This window comes from Camelus ferus, chromosome 25 (assembly GCF_009834535.1).
Source record: "Camelus ferus isolate YT-003-E chromosome 25, BCGSAC_Cfer_1.0, whole genome shotgun sequence".
NCBI classification, from domain to species: domain Eukaryota; kingdom Metazoa; phylum Chordata; class Mammalia; order Artiodactyla; family Camelidae; genus Camelus; species Camelus ferus.
In genome coordinates this window covers 34,667,167-34,679,967 of record NC_045720.1, presented here as the reverse complement: position 1 = coordinate 34,679,967, position 12,801 = coordinate 34,667,167, and the positions used below count along the sequence as shown (strand labels likewise).

General features: G+C 43.6%; 1 protein-coding gene across 5 annotated transcripts in view; it reads left to right on the top strand.

Annotated features, from left to right (window-relative positions):
• Window positions 1-5,267: 5,267 nt before the first annotated feature.
• The window catches only part of ESRP1 (epithelial splicing regulatory protein 1), a 48,957-nt gene continuing 41,423 nt past the window's right edge, over window positions 5,268-12,801 (top strand). Inside the window, exons 1-4 of one of the 5 annotated variants that reach the window (XM_014565398.2) lie at window positions 5,268-5,604; window positions 6,112-6,240; window positions 7,500-7,613; window positions 10,437-10,551. In XM_014565398.2, the coding sequence (XP_014420884.1) occupies window positions 5,473-5,604; window positions 6,112-6,240; window positions 7,500-7,613; window positions 10,437-10,551 (490 nt within the window). In that variant the 5' untranslated portion in view covers window positions 5,268-5,472. The remainder of the gene's footprint in view (window positions 5,605-6,111; window positions 6,241-7,499; window positions 7,614-10,436; window positions 10,552-12,801) is intronic. The other 4 variants (XM_006191980.2, XM_014565397.2, XM_006191978.2 and 1 more) reach the window with 4 other exon arrangements.

Here is a 12,801-nt window from a genome sequence, read left to right as displayed (position 1 = left end):
AAGAGTAACAAAACTTCTTTTCCTCCTTAAAATCTTTAAATACTCACTCCTCTCAACCTCCTTGACTTAAAATATAAGGTTTGCTGCTGTTCTTTCCTCTCTGATTGGATTTAGGGAGAGGCAGGGATGTACAGTTGTCCCTTGGTATCTGTGAGGAATTAATTTCAACCACCCTCCCATCCCCCATCCCCCGCCCCCCACATACCAAAATCAGAAGATGCTCAAGTCCCTTACATAAAATGATGGTAGGTATTTGTATATATAAAACCTATGAAACCGATGGCACATCTTCCCAGTTACTGTAACTCATCTCTAGATTACTTATAATGCCTAACACAATGTAAATGCTATGTAAATAGTTGCACTTTTTGGACTTTTCCCCCCTAATATTTTCTATCCCCGGTTGCTTGAATTTGCCAGTGGATGTGGAACCACAGACACGGAGGCCCAGATTCCCTAGGGGCATCTTCTCCCTGGATGCCTAGTTTAAGTGGATCAGTTCTGTGGTCCCCAAAGAGATATCTTGTCCAGATTCATGGCACATTTCCCTATGTATAGCTTTTCTGTGTATTTCCCTAGCATAGCAGTCAGTAAAATCTTATTTAATGTTTCATGCTGCCTTGATAGTGTCTTTAATCTAAGGTCAGGGAGTTAACAGCCTTTGTGGTGGTTGTCTGGAGAGACCCCCTCCCTGTGGGGAGGTTCCTGTTTGGTAGTAAGCATCCCGGTTCTCAAGGTTTTTTCCTTCAAAATAAACACTTCTTTACACATTTCTTCTCCCCTGAAAAGCTATGAAGTGCACCTTATCCTTGTCCCCATTTTTGCAGGTGAGAAACTAAGTCCTCGTAAGGCTAAGGAACACTCCAAAGGTCACGGGGTAGCAAATGGTAGGGCTAATTATTAAACCCATATTTTTTTTCACACAGTACAGCTATAGTAATTGCTGTAATAAAGGTTCAGACCAGTAATAATGCGCAGAGTAATACTTAGAAAATTACAATGTATTTAGCTATCCTGACCATCATTTCCCCCTACCTCTCCACTTCAGAGATGCTGGACTTGTCCAGGGAATATAAAACGTGGTCTCTTTTACAACAGCATCCAATACAGATAACGAAGAAATATCAGTGGCTTGCGGTAGCCTCTGAACACAGGCTTTTACTTTGATTCACTTTTTTAAAAACCGAGATCTAATTCACATACCATAATATTCGGTTTTTGAACTATACAATTCAGTGGTTTTTTGTATATTCACATGTTTGTGCAACCATCAACACTGTCTAACTCTAGAACATTTTTATACTTTGATTCACTTTTGAAGGCTCTTTTCTTATAGGTGCCAGAGCAAGTGAGAGCTCCCAGAAAGATCTAGAGACTCAACAAAACTGGAGCCTGCAAATGCACTGCTGCTACTGGAGTCTTTATAGGAGACGCACATTGCAAGCAATAAGAATATGACATCAAAGTACCACTGTGTCGATGCTCAGGCCACAGTGGATACATTGTCTTCTGTCTAGTTCAAGAGCTGCTCCCTAAAAGTGATAAGAGTAAGGTCTAAGGAAGCTAACGAAGATAATTAAAGAGCAGGAAAGTCAGATTCCCGATGAAAGCTTTAACGAGCTTGCAGTAACTTAGTCTAGTAAAGTTACTTAAGAGAACTTTAAAGGATATGAAAGGATTTTTATACAGAAAATGGTGACTTTTCTCCTTTCGCTGAGGAAAAGACAAAGAAAATGGATTCATTCTATAGTCTGAAGGATTGGGTTGGCATAGAAAGTCATGAGACAGAGCCTTGTTAAACACGAAATGGTGGTGGCAGCAAAAAGTCCTAGTATGCTTTAAAAAAATTTTTTTAAGTTGCAAATAATATTATAAAGAATTCCTTCACTCAGATTCCCCAATATTAACATTTTACCCATTTGCTGTATCATTCTCTCTTTCTCCATATATATGTATACACACACACCCCCGTATGTATTTATATATGTACAGTCAGAATCATTTGCGAATAACTTATAGACAATGATTTCCCTTTATCACTAAATACTGGGTACTTCCTAAAACAAAGGACATTCCCCTGCTGAACCACAATAATATTACAAAAATTAGGAAACTAACACTGATACAATTATTTAATTTTCAGATCTTATTCATATTTTCCCAATAATGTCCTTTAAAGCAAAAAAAAAAAAAAAAGTTTTTCTGGTCCAGGATCCATGTTGCATTTAGCTGTCATGTCTTGTAAATTCCTTTAATCTGGAATCGTTCTTCAGTAAAGAATCTTAAGGTCTTTACCTTAAGATTTAAGAATACAGGCTAGTTATTTTGCAGCTTGTCCCTCAATTTGGACTCTGCAGCTTTTTAGACGAGATTCATATTTGTTTGGGGAGTTTTCGGTGTGGTGTTGTGAAGACCACGGGTAGAATGAGCCTCTCTTCTCAAGGTCCTCCCCGTACTGACTATTCCTAATATATCAGAACTATTTGTAAATGGTGGGAGGAACAATAAAACGTTTTTGTATTTGGAACTGATCTTTTTGTATTATAGTTTTCTCGGCATTCCTGCATTTTACAGAGTTTAATTTCTTTCACAGAAGTAGGTCTGTATGTGAGTAATTAGTACATACTCTTTTTAAAAACATTTGAGACTTCAGTTACCTGTAGATTCCCATTTTCAGAATCTCACCTTTGCAGTGATGAACTATGCCCTAGCTCAGGAGACAAAGAGCTGCAAAAATGGATGGGTGTTACTCATTAAGTTCATTCAACAAATATTTGTTGAGAACCTGGTGTATGTCGAGCTCTGTACTAAGCCCTGCGAATGCTTTCGAGAACAAACTAAAATAAGGCAAAAAAAAAAAAAAAAAAATCCCTGTCCTTGTAATCTAGTTGGACAAATTTAAATTTAAAAAGTCGGAAACCAGGAATCCGACTTCCTTAAACAAGCAGCAGGAAAGTCTCTGAGAAAACGGGCAGCTCTGAGATTCGATTCCATTGTGGATAACGCCGCAGAATCCCTGGCTAACTCGCTGGTAATCAAGTTATTGTGTCCAAACGCGCTACACAAATGATTAATCCGAACACCAAAGGCCAGAAAGGACAGGCAGGGCAGGACTTCCTGAGCTGTTCGAACCACTTTTTCAGCAACAGTCTCCCGCCGGGTGTCGGACCTCCCCGCGTGGGCCACGCACCTGGTCTCGCGCCCCTGCCAGGCGGTACCCCCCGCGCCCGGCAGGGCCGAGCACCTGGGAACCGCGCACCGAGAAAGCCCCGGGGAGGAGGCTCAGGGGAACCGGCTCCTCCGGCGGCCTCGCCCAGTGCAATGCAATCTGGGTGGTTTTTCAAGGTCCCTCTCTGCCTTGTTCCGCACCCAGTCCCTGCCCCCGCGGCGCCTGAGGGCCCGGGAGGGTGTCTCGGAGATACTGGGACGAGGCGGGCGCGAGGCTGCGGCTCCGAGCGGGCTCAGGGGCTGCGAGGGTCCCTTTCCGGATTACATCACCCTGAAGTCCAGGAGCTGGAAACACCAGCCACTGTTACTCCAGCTGCGGACAAGGATGGTACCCGGTACCCGCGTGGGTCCTCGCAGCGCTGCCCGGCCTGCGTCCGCTCTCTGGCGACGCGAGCTGCTACCTGTGCCTTGGGCGGCACTGTAGTCTCCAGCACCCTCTCCAGCCGGGAAACGCGGTGGAGTCGGCCTCGAGCTCCTAAAACTCTCCCGCCATCCTCCCCGTTGGGAGAAAGCTGGATTTCCAGCTTCCCCTGACAAGTGTCCTGAAAGGTTCTCGGATTTGTACCCGGAGTGGGTAACTGTAGTGATAGGTGTATGGTTGCCCGACTTCACATCATCAGTAAAGGGCTGAACACCTAGAGCCGAATTAGCAATACTTCAGACAGAATTGTGTTAACCAGAAGAGAAACCCTAGTAAACTTCATCTCTAGCGCTTTTCTCTCGAAAATGTCAACAGGACCCACCACACTGCCGACCGACTTGGTGACGGAGGAGGGGGAGGAGGGGCGAAGGTGGGCGCACAAACCACTGGGCAGATCTAGCAGAGTCAGAATAAAATCTCTTGGGAACTTGGCCAAATCGACACAGAAGTACAAAAGCAAAGGTATGAGGTAAAGGGCGTGAGATCAGAGCGGGGAACTGGAAAAAAGCTTGCTTTGGCCTAATTCAGGAAAACATTAAGTACGAAATGTAGGTATATTTTATTTAGGGCCCAGGGCAAATCAAAGGAAGTGGGCCCCTGCCCTGGAGGAGGCTCCAGTCTCGAACTAGCAGCCAGGACCAAACAAGGCATAGCTATTAAGGGAGCAGTAGAGGGAAAAGCGAATGGGGTCCATTGTCCCTGAACTTCCCCACGGGGGGCCCCCGGCTGCTCCGCGCGCCGCAGCTGTGTCCTTGGCCGTAACTTGGTGGCCGGGTGTCCAGCGCCGGAGTCTGGCTCCGCCGCGCGCGCTGGGGTTTCACTCCCTAAGGTGGGCAGCGTCTCGGGGTTTGGAGGAGCATGAGCCCAGGCTCCGACCCGGAGAAGGGGAGGGCCCGCAGGGTTTCGCCTGCTGTTTGCACTTAAAGGTGTGTTGGGCTCGGGAGCGGCTTTTCCGGTGCTTGGCAAGTGCTCCCGCCACCTCCCGGCTGCCGTTGGCCGGTCCCTCCCTCCGCGGTTCGCCCTCTCGGGGCGCCGCGCCCTGGGCAGCTCCGCACCTGGGCCTCACCTCTGGCCTCCTTTCGCCTCCCTGCGCCAGGCCTTTTCGCTTGACCCTTTAGAACCTCCGGCTTCGTTCGTAGGCAGCCGGCATTTCTCCAAGTCCCCCCCACACCTCTCGGCCTCTTCCAAAGGGGTGACCTGCCCCTCCGTGCCCTTTACCCCTCACCCTTTCCCGTCTGGCCTCGGCTACCCTCTGGGTGGCAACCGCCTCTTCCCCGCCCCTCGAGTCTCCCCCTCCTCCCTTCTCGCCCTCTCCTCTCCAATCATCCAGCCATTGTCTCCCGCCCCCTCCTCCCGTTTCCCCGAGCGGCCTCCTCCCCCACCGCTGCCACGTCGTGGTTTGAAGGAGCCAATGGGCCGGCGCCGCCAGGTGTCTCTTACCTGCACCACGTGGGGGAGGGGGAAGGGGCGGGCAGGTAGAGCCACATCCCAAAACAGAAAAGCTTTCAGCCATTGCGCGCGCCTCCCGGGGGTGCAGCCCTGCTCCTGGCTTTTTGCATAGACGCACGGGCAATTGAATACAAAAAGGGCAGGCCTCCTTCTCCCTCCTTCCCACCCCCCTTCCTGCCCAGGGTGTGGAGCACGGGCCAGGTGTGGGCTTGGGTGGTTGGTTACCGCCTTTTGCACCGGCGGCGGCGAGGAGGGGGGGTGGGTGCTCTTTCTTTTTCTCTTAGAAGAGTGTTTTAGCACAGGTTTTCTCGTTCTCACTTCCACCCCACCTTACCACCTCCCGACCCCCCTTCTCCCCCTCCCCACCTATCGTCATGACGGCGTCTCCGGATTACTTGGTGGTGCTTTTTGGAATCACTGCTGGGGCCACTGGGGCCAAGCTGGGCTCTGATGAGAAGGAGCTGATCCTGCTGTTATGGAAAGTCGTGGATCTGGCCAACAAGAAGGTATTTCTCCACGTTTCTGTCCGAATGATAGGAGTGCGGCAAGGAACTTGTAGAAGTTTGGGGAGTCGATAAACAAATGCTTTTGTTTGCCCGCTTGTGAGGCTGGACCCGGGGCCTAGAGGATCCAGAATAAAACCAAACTTCTTGCCCAGCCGCCTTGGAACCGTTTCAGTCCTCCAAAATCTGGCCCAGGTTGGAGGCCGAGCGCCGCCGAGCCAGGTTCTCTACCCGTCGGGGGACGCCCCGCGGAGGCGGGGTGGGATCCCTGGGGGCCCAAGTGCCCACTTCCAGGGTCTTTCGGACCTGATCCGGGTGGGGGTGGGGCTGGGGGCAGGGCCGCTCCGACCTCTCGGCCACAGGAGCCGCTGGCGACAAGTGAGCTTTGATTTTGAGGCCAGATCTGTCGGGCAGTAGGGCCGCCCCAGCAGGGGAGCGAGGGAGGAGAGTGAAGATAGAGCGTCCCAAATTGAGGAAGGGGAAACTAACTCCTGCTTTTTTCCCCCGGAGGTGGGACAGTTGCACGAAGTACTAGTTAGACCGGATCAGTTGGAGCTGACGGAGGACTGTAAGGAAGAAACTAAGATCGACGCCGAAAGCCTGTCCTCTGCGCCGCAGCTGGACCAAGCCCTCCGACAGGTGACAGCCTTGGGCCGCGCTGCCCACCCCTATCCTGGCAGCCCAGGCGTCCCTCTAAGCCTGCCCAGCTCCACCAGGTCCCACGCCCTGGCCGGGCGGCCGGTGCGTGTCCCTAGGGCGGGGTGGCGAGCCTCCGCCTCGGAGCCCCTCGTGGACCTTTTGCGAGGAGGTCTCTGCTCCTTTTCGCCTCCCACCCCCCAGGGTCATGGGCCAAAATTTCGCTAGGTTTCTAGTTGCTTCCTGAGTCATTCCTGGGGCCAGAGAATCAGCCGGCCTTTACCAATCGAATGATGAGCGAGTTGGGATCCCAGCGCCCCCATCCCCGGGCCCAGACCCCGGACGCGCCTGCCCTCGGCCTGGGTTTGTGTCTGCGGCGCAGCCCGGGGGCAGGGGGCGCTGTGGTGTAGACCAGCCGGCGGGCCCCGCGCGGCGCGCTAGAGGCGGCCCCAGCTGGGTGGGAACCTGAAGGTGAAGCTGCCTGCTTTGATTTCAGGCTCCTGAACTCCCCGAAGCTCGGTTCCGGTTCCGTTTACTTCTTTAGTGGCCTTGGTCTTAGCGCCGGGAGGGTTTGTCGGCCCGAACATGTAGGGATGGTCTTTGGGTCAACGTGAAAGTAGTGGAATCCCCATATTGGGATTGAGGTGACCTAAAAACCGGCAGCGCCGGAGTGCTGACGGGTACTGGATAGCGGCTAAGGAGGGGCGCTAAACACCTGTGCACAGGTGAGTGTCTGGCGCGCTCTCAGCCCCTGCCCTAGCACATGAGTTGCGAATTATAGGGGAAAGTTATTATTTCAGAGGTGTGTTACAAGAAACGTGATAACAGATTTTCCAGAGATCTGTACCCATTACCCACAATTGTTTATCAGAAACTGGCATCTTTCTTAAATCTAGAGCATCCTAATATAAAAAAAGTAACACCAGGGAATGATGTAATCAGACGGCAACTTGCTGATGAAATGAGACCTCTGACTTAAAAAGTCTTGAGTAGATTTATCACAAAAATAGAAGGGGAGGGGGACGGGAGGAAGAATGCATTTACTAAGTTCTCTTGTGTGTAAACTGAGGATTGATTGGAAAGCTTCCCTATCTAAAGGAAGCTAGACAGTTTGAACGAAGTATTTCAAATGTTGCCCCTAGCACCGGTCTTCTTCATGGCAAATAGCATGTTTTTCGCAGGTAATACCCAAGTGGGGCCACTTTTCAGAGTCTGTAAATTCTGCATCAGTCGCATCCCTGGATATGTTTTGTTCTTTTTAGTTTAACCAGTCAGTGAGCAATGAACTGAATATTGGGGTAGGAACCTCCTTCTGTCTGTGTACTGATGGGCAGCTTCATGTCCGGCAAATCCTGCACCCCGAGGCTTCCAAGAAGGTAAGCGTTCCTGGCTTGTCAAAAAAACCATGGGACCTTCGGGGTGACTGAGGCTTAAAAATGGTTTATCCAAGTTTCTCTATTTTAAAAATATGCATATGCGGAGTTAGTATTTCATGGGTACAGAATGTCAGTTTGAGAAGATGACGAAGGAAGGGTGGTGATGTTTGCCCAACGATGTAATGTACTTAATGCCACTGAACTATATGCTTAAAAATTTTTTAAATGGTAAATACTGTGTTATGTCTATTTTGCCACAGTAAAAAATTCACACTTCCATGGCAAAATTTAAGATTATAGTAATTTTATAGCTACCCTTTAGTGACTTAATGAAAGTTTCCTTTTGTTGTTGTCCAGTTTTGGAGATGATTGACAGTCTCTTTTTTCCAAAGCACATTAGCTGAGTTTTTGGTAGGAGAGAACTGTATTTTAATATATTGTAATATTGCTATCTGTGTGGAAAATGCCTTATCATAGAAAGGAAGGAGCTAAGAGAAATCCAATTAAACCTTTTTCATTGTATTTCTAATAATTTCATTAAGTTCTGTACTCTAAGGCTAACCATGTAACTAGTGAAGTGTTAATTTACAGGAGACTGTGCTTTGTTTGATCTAAAGTAAATGTTCGAAACTGATTGAATTTTGTATCTGAACAATAGGGTCAGCCCCATCTTTTACCCTTGCTTATTTTTTTGATATGGAAGAGAGTATGAAACGAGAAAAACACAATCTTACTGTAGATGTGTGATTTCTCTAACTGGGAGGAATACTGAGGGGCTGTGAAAAAAGGGTGAGCAGACCCAGTGTACCCAATCATTGTTAATGTAGTTGATCTTATCAACCTAATTAGTTAGAGCTGTAACTTCTAATTGTAGTAGGCAGATACTGAACTTGAAAAGATGGGAGTAAAATTTTTTTTAAAAACTGCATGAGGTAAGTCTTCCAATGAAAGGGTTAGACTGGCGATTGATGTCACAACTGAGTGGGTAGTCCGTGCAGATTTTCTTTCTTTTTACTCCAGTACGAAAAAGGGAAGAAATGAATTAAGTGTATAATGACAATTTTAAAAGCTTAAAGGAGAAATTCAACTTTCTATATCTTGAGGATTAAAAAAAATCCATTTTGTAGCAACCTTAGTAATTATTTGATTAGAAGAGGGAAGTATTTTTTGTTAATTAAATGCCAGACCATTTGTTATACCCTTGGTCCAGAAATAGATTTGAATTTGAGGGGGAAAAAACTGTTACATACGAGGTAAAACTGAATCCTTCCCTATTGGGCTGGAGGAAAACAACTGTTTTTGTTATTTTAGATCCACTGCTTTGGCTGTTGGAAAACTTCTAGAGAAAAATTGAAACTTTTCCTAACTTCTGTTAGGATTTTAATAAAGAAAACTAAATTAATTTAGTATCATAATGAAAGTAATTCTACTCATTAATGAAAAATAAGTAATTGGTAAAACATTAAATAATCCTACCTGTCAGAAAACATTAGAAGTGTTTTTCTTGAATATGAACATATTTGAATGTATTTTTTTTTATTTTTGTAGAAAAGTCTTCTTTTTACAAGGAGCATTTATACTACACAGACATTTTAACCTACTTTATAATTTGATACAACATCAACATCTTTTGTAAGCAGTAAATAAAATATTCAGTATTTTTAATGGATATACCTATTTAAACCAATCTTTTATGTTGGACATTTGAGTTGCTGTCATAATAAATAGCTTTTAATTAAGCACTTTTGTAGGTAATCTTGAAGATTCACAATTCTTTTGATAACTTTTGAAAAATGTCACCATGATGCAGTGATCGCATTTCAAATATAGGAGAGGCAGGTCACATCTAATTGAATCCAATAAGGGAAATTTGGATAGAAAGAGACATTATTGCATGATTATTGTGGGTCACAAACATTAAAAAGTTTTTATTTCCTTGATTTTATAAGATACAATTTCCCAGTAAGTAAACACACAAACTATTTTGAAATTTTATGAAAAATCTAAATTAAGAGTTTTTTTAAAAAAATAATCTTTCAAAGTTATTCAATGAGGATATCTTTTAAGAAAAAAATGAAATAATAGTATAATATTCATTCAGAGAATTGAGCTTTATTTAATCACAAGAGTGGTGCTAGTAACTCAGAACAGCAGGTAACCACTTCTCCTTTGCCATTGAGATTTGTGACATATTTTAAGTCTAATTTGAGTTCTCAGGTACAGCCAGAATAATAATGGTCAGGAAAACTAATGTGGGACTCTATTTGTCACAAAAATAATCCTTTTCAGGTAATCAGGAATTTACTATATTTATCTGATTTTAGTCCACAGAATATGCATTATCAGAACCCAGGATTTTAAACTTCTATGTTTTAGTAGAAAACTAAATTTTGATAAAGACATAGAATCCTGTGTCTAGGTGTACATTGTAAATGTACATATCTGTACTGAGAACTGAAAGGGCTAATATTGCTGCCTGAAAATACAGAAGGTCTAAAATGATTATGGCCAGATGAAGAACATAGTTCTATCAAACAAAATATAAAATAAAACAGCCCAAATGTATTATAGCTTCAGAACTGTTTTGAATGGAATACATAATGGAGCACAAACGTATTATCCACTGCCTTACAAAAAGATGAGTTTTTTCCATGAGACTTTTGTGCAGGATGTAATACTGTAACAGGAAGACACTCTAACACTCAATTAAAAATTTTTTTTGATTGTAAATTATACTTGTATTCAATTTGTAGGTTCCTAATCATTAGGGAAGCATTGAACTAAATTCGTCTACTTAACAGTGTTTACCTTGTCCTTCCTCAGAATGTATTATTGCCTGAATGCTTCTATTCCTTTTTTGATCTTCGGAAAGAATTCAAGAAGTGTTGCCCTGGTTCACCTGATATTGACAAACTGGATGTTGCAGCAATGACAGAGTGTATCCTTTAAGTGATGACTCAAGAATCATTTGAAAAGACAGCTCCAGGAAAAAAAAAGGCAATTCAAGACACTTTAAAACCTTTTTAACTTTGATAGTGCATGAAATTTGGCTTGTCTGAAGTTTGTCTACTGTGCTAGGAAAAACTAATAGTACAATTATAGACATCTTTCAGAGTAGTTATAATTTACTGAATTTGAATAGTGATTTAGTTAGATGGAAATAGACATGGATTTTTGTGAGTTGAACACACCTAAAATATAATTCAACTTCAGATTATGGGAGTGGTTTGGTTTTCTTTGTTCTGTTTTTTCAGTGGATGGTAAATGATAAATGTGAAAACCATTTTCTTTGTCGTCCAAAGTTCACTTATTCTTGATTATCTTGGTTTTAGGGTTTATTTGGCCTTCCTCTGAATGGGTGAGAATTTTTTAAACTAGTGGGTGCATATTCTTTACAAATAGCTGTTCTTGGTACCCCTTTTAACTTCTGGGTTTGTCAAATACATGTGAATCATGGTCATTATATCTTTTGAGATGACAAAATGAGGTTGAGATTTTACCCCAAATTCTTTCCTTGCCAAGATAGTATATCTGATGCATTATATACTGTAAAAGTAAATTTTATAATCAGAAATCTTGTTGTCACGATGACCCATCATCTTTCCTCCACTAAGTCTTTAAAGTGCTAACTAATAAGTGGTCACATGCTAACATACGAGATGTAACACTGAGTAATGGAAGCACTGGGTGACTCACCCAGAGCCACTGTAAGAATCATCATGAAGTCGGATCCAAGTTATTTTCGGGAACTTGTGGGTTATAGATGTTTATTCTTAAATGTTCTCGTTGCTTTTCAGGAGCTAAATCTGATTTTTATTTCAAAATTTCTTGATGAAAAAGATTGTTTGGATATTTCTCCTAACTGTTTGTAAGCAAGTCAAATGCATTTGTTGGCCTTCTTCCTAGAAATAGGGAGCTAGAATTTTGGTTTAGCTGATTTAGCTACTGGTTAGTTACTAGTTTATCCCCCAGCAGTGCTGGGAGAAAGGTACAATAAGCTCATTTGAGGGAATTCTTTTAAGAATTTCATTGGAATTTTGGGATAGCGGAAGAATTCTTGCTATGTGTTTTGTTGGTTTGAATGATGTATTAGGTAGCTCCGGCTTCTATAATAAATACCATAGACTGGGTGGCTTATATGCAACAGAAATTTATTTTCTCATGGTTCTGGAGTGTGGGAAGTCAAGATCAGGGTGCCAACATGGTTAACTTCCAGTGAAGGCTCTTCCTGGGCTAGGAGAGCTGCCTCCTCCCTGTGTCTCACAAAGGGGTGGGTGGTGCTGTGGCCAGGACTGGTGGGAGAGAGAGCTTTCCTTTCCTCTCTTTATAAGGCCAACAGGTAAGGGCCCCTTCCTTATGACTTCATTTAACTTTACTTGCCTCCTACATAAATGCTCTGTCTCCAGATGTAGTCACATCAGGGTTTAGGGCTTCAACACATGAATTTTGGGGAGGGACAGAATTCAGTCCATAGCAAATGCTAAACCATTTAATGCACTGCTACAAAGTGGAGAAGTAAAAATTCTAGCAGAGTATTAGTGGATAGTGGAGGGAAAGACTATGAAGTTATCTTTATTTAGAAAAAGACAAGTTGAGTAGGAAAGGCAGTATATTAAGAATTATTTATCTCTGGCTACTCAGTTTCCTATTTTAGCAAAGGAAATCTTTCCCTAGAAATTATAGGTCAGATATTAGTAAAAATTTCCATAGCTATAGTCGAGGTTCTTAGATTTAGGTATTTTAGTTTTCTCAGTGTGGTGACAGTTCAAAGAAAACTTGTTAAAAGTTCATCGTGTTTTTTTTGTTGTTGTTGTTGTTGTTTTTGTTTGTTTGTTTTTCTCTCGATTTCTTTTTTAGAGCTTCACATATTTAAGATTTGGGGTTATTAGCATTTTCAATATGGTAACCTGGGCTTTGTACTTGTTCCATGTTGTATTATCTACACACAGTATATAGTGCTTTTTAAAGTATACAGTATTTTTTAAAGTACTATATACTTTATATTTTTTGCATTATCTGATCTTTAGGTGAATAGGTAAGATGCTATGTTGATTATTTTGTCTGTCATTCCTTTTCTTCCTAGCTCTGTAACTCTTTAGAGGTGGTTCTTTTTTAAGGACCATGGAGATGAAATGAAATATTTGATTGACTACAATGAACAGAAGAATTGTGAATAAAATTAAGTTGG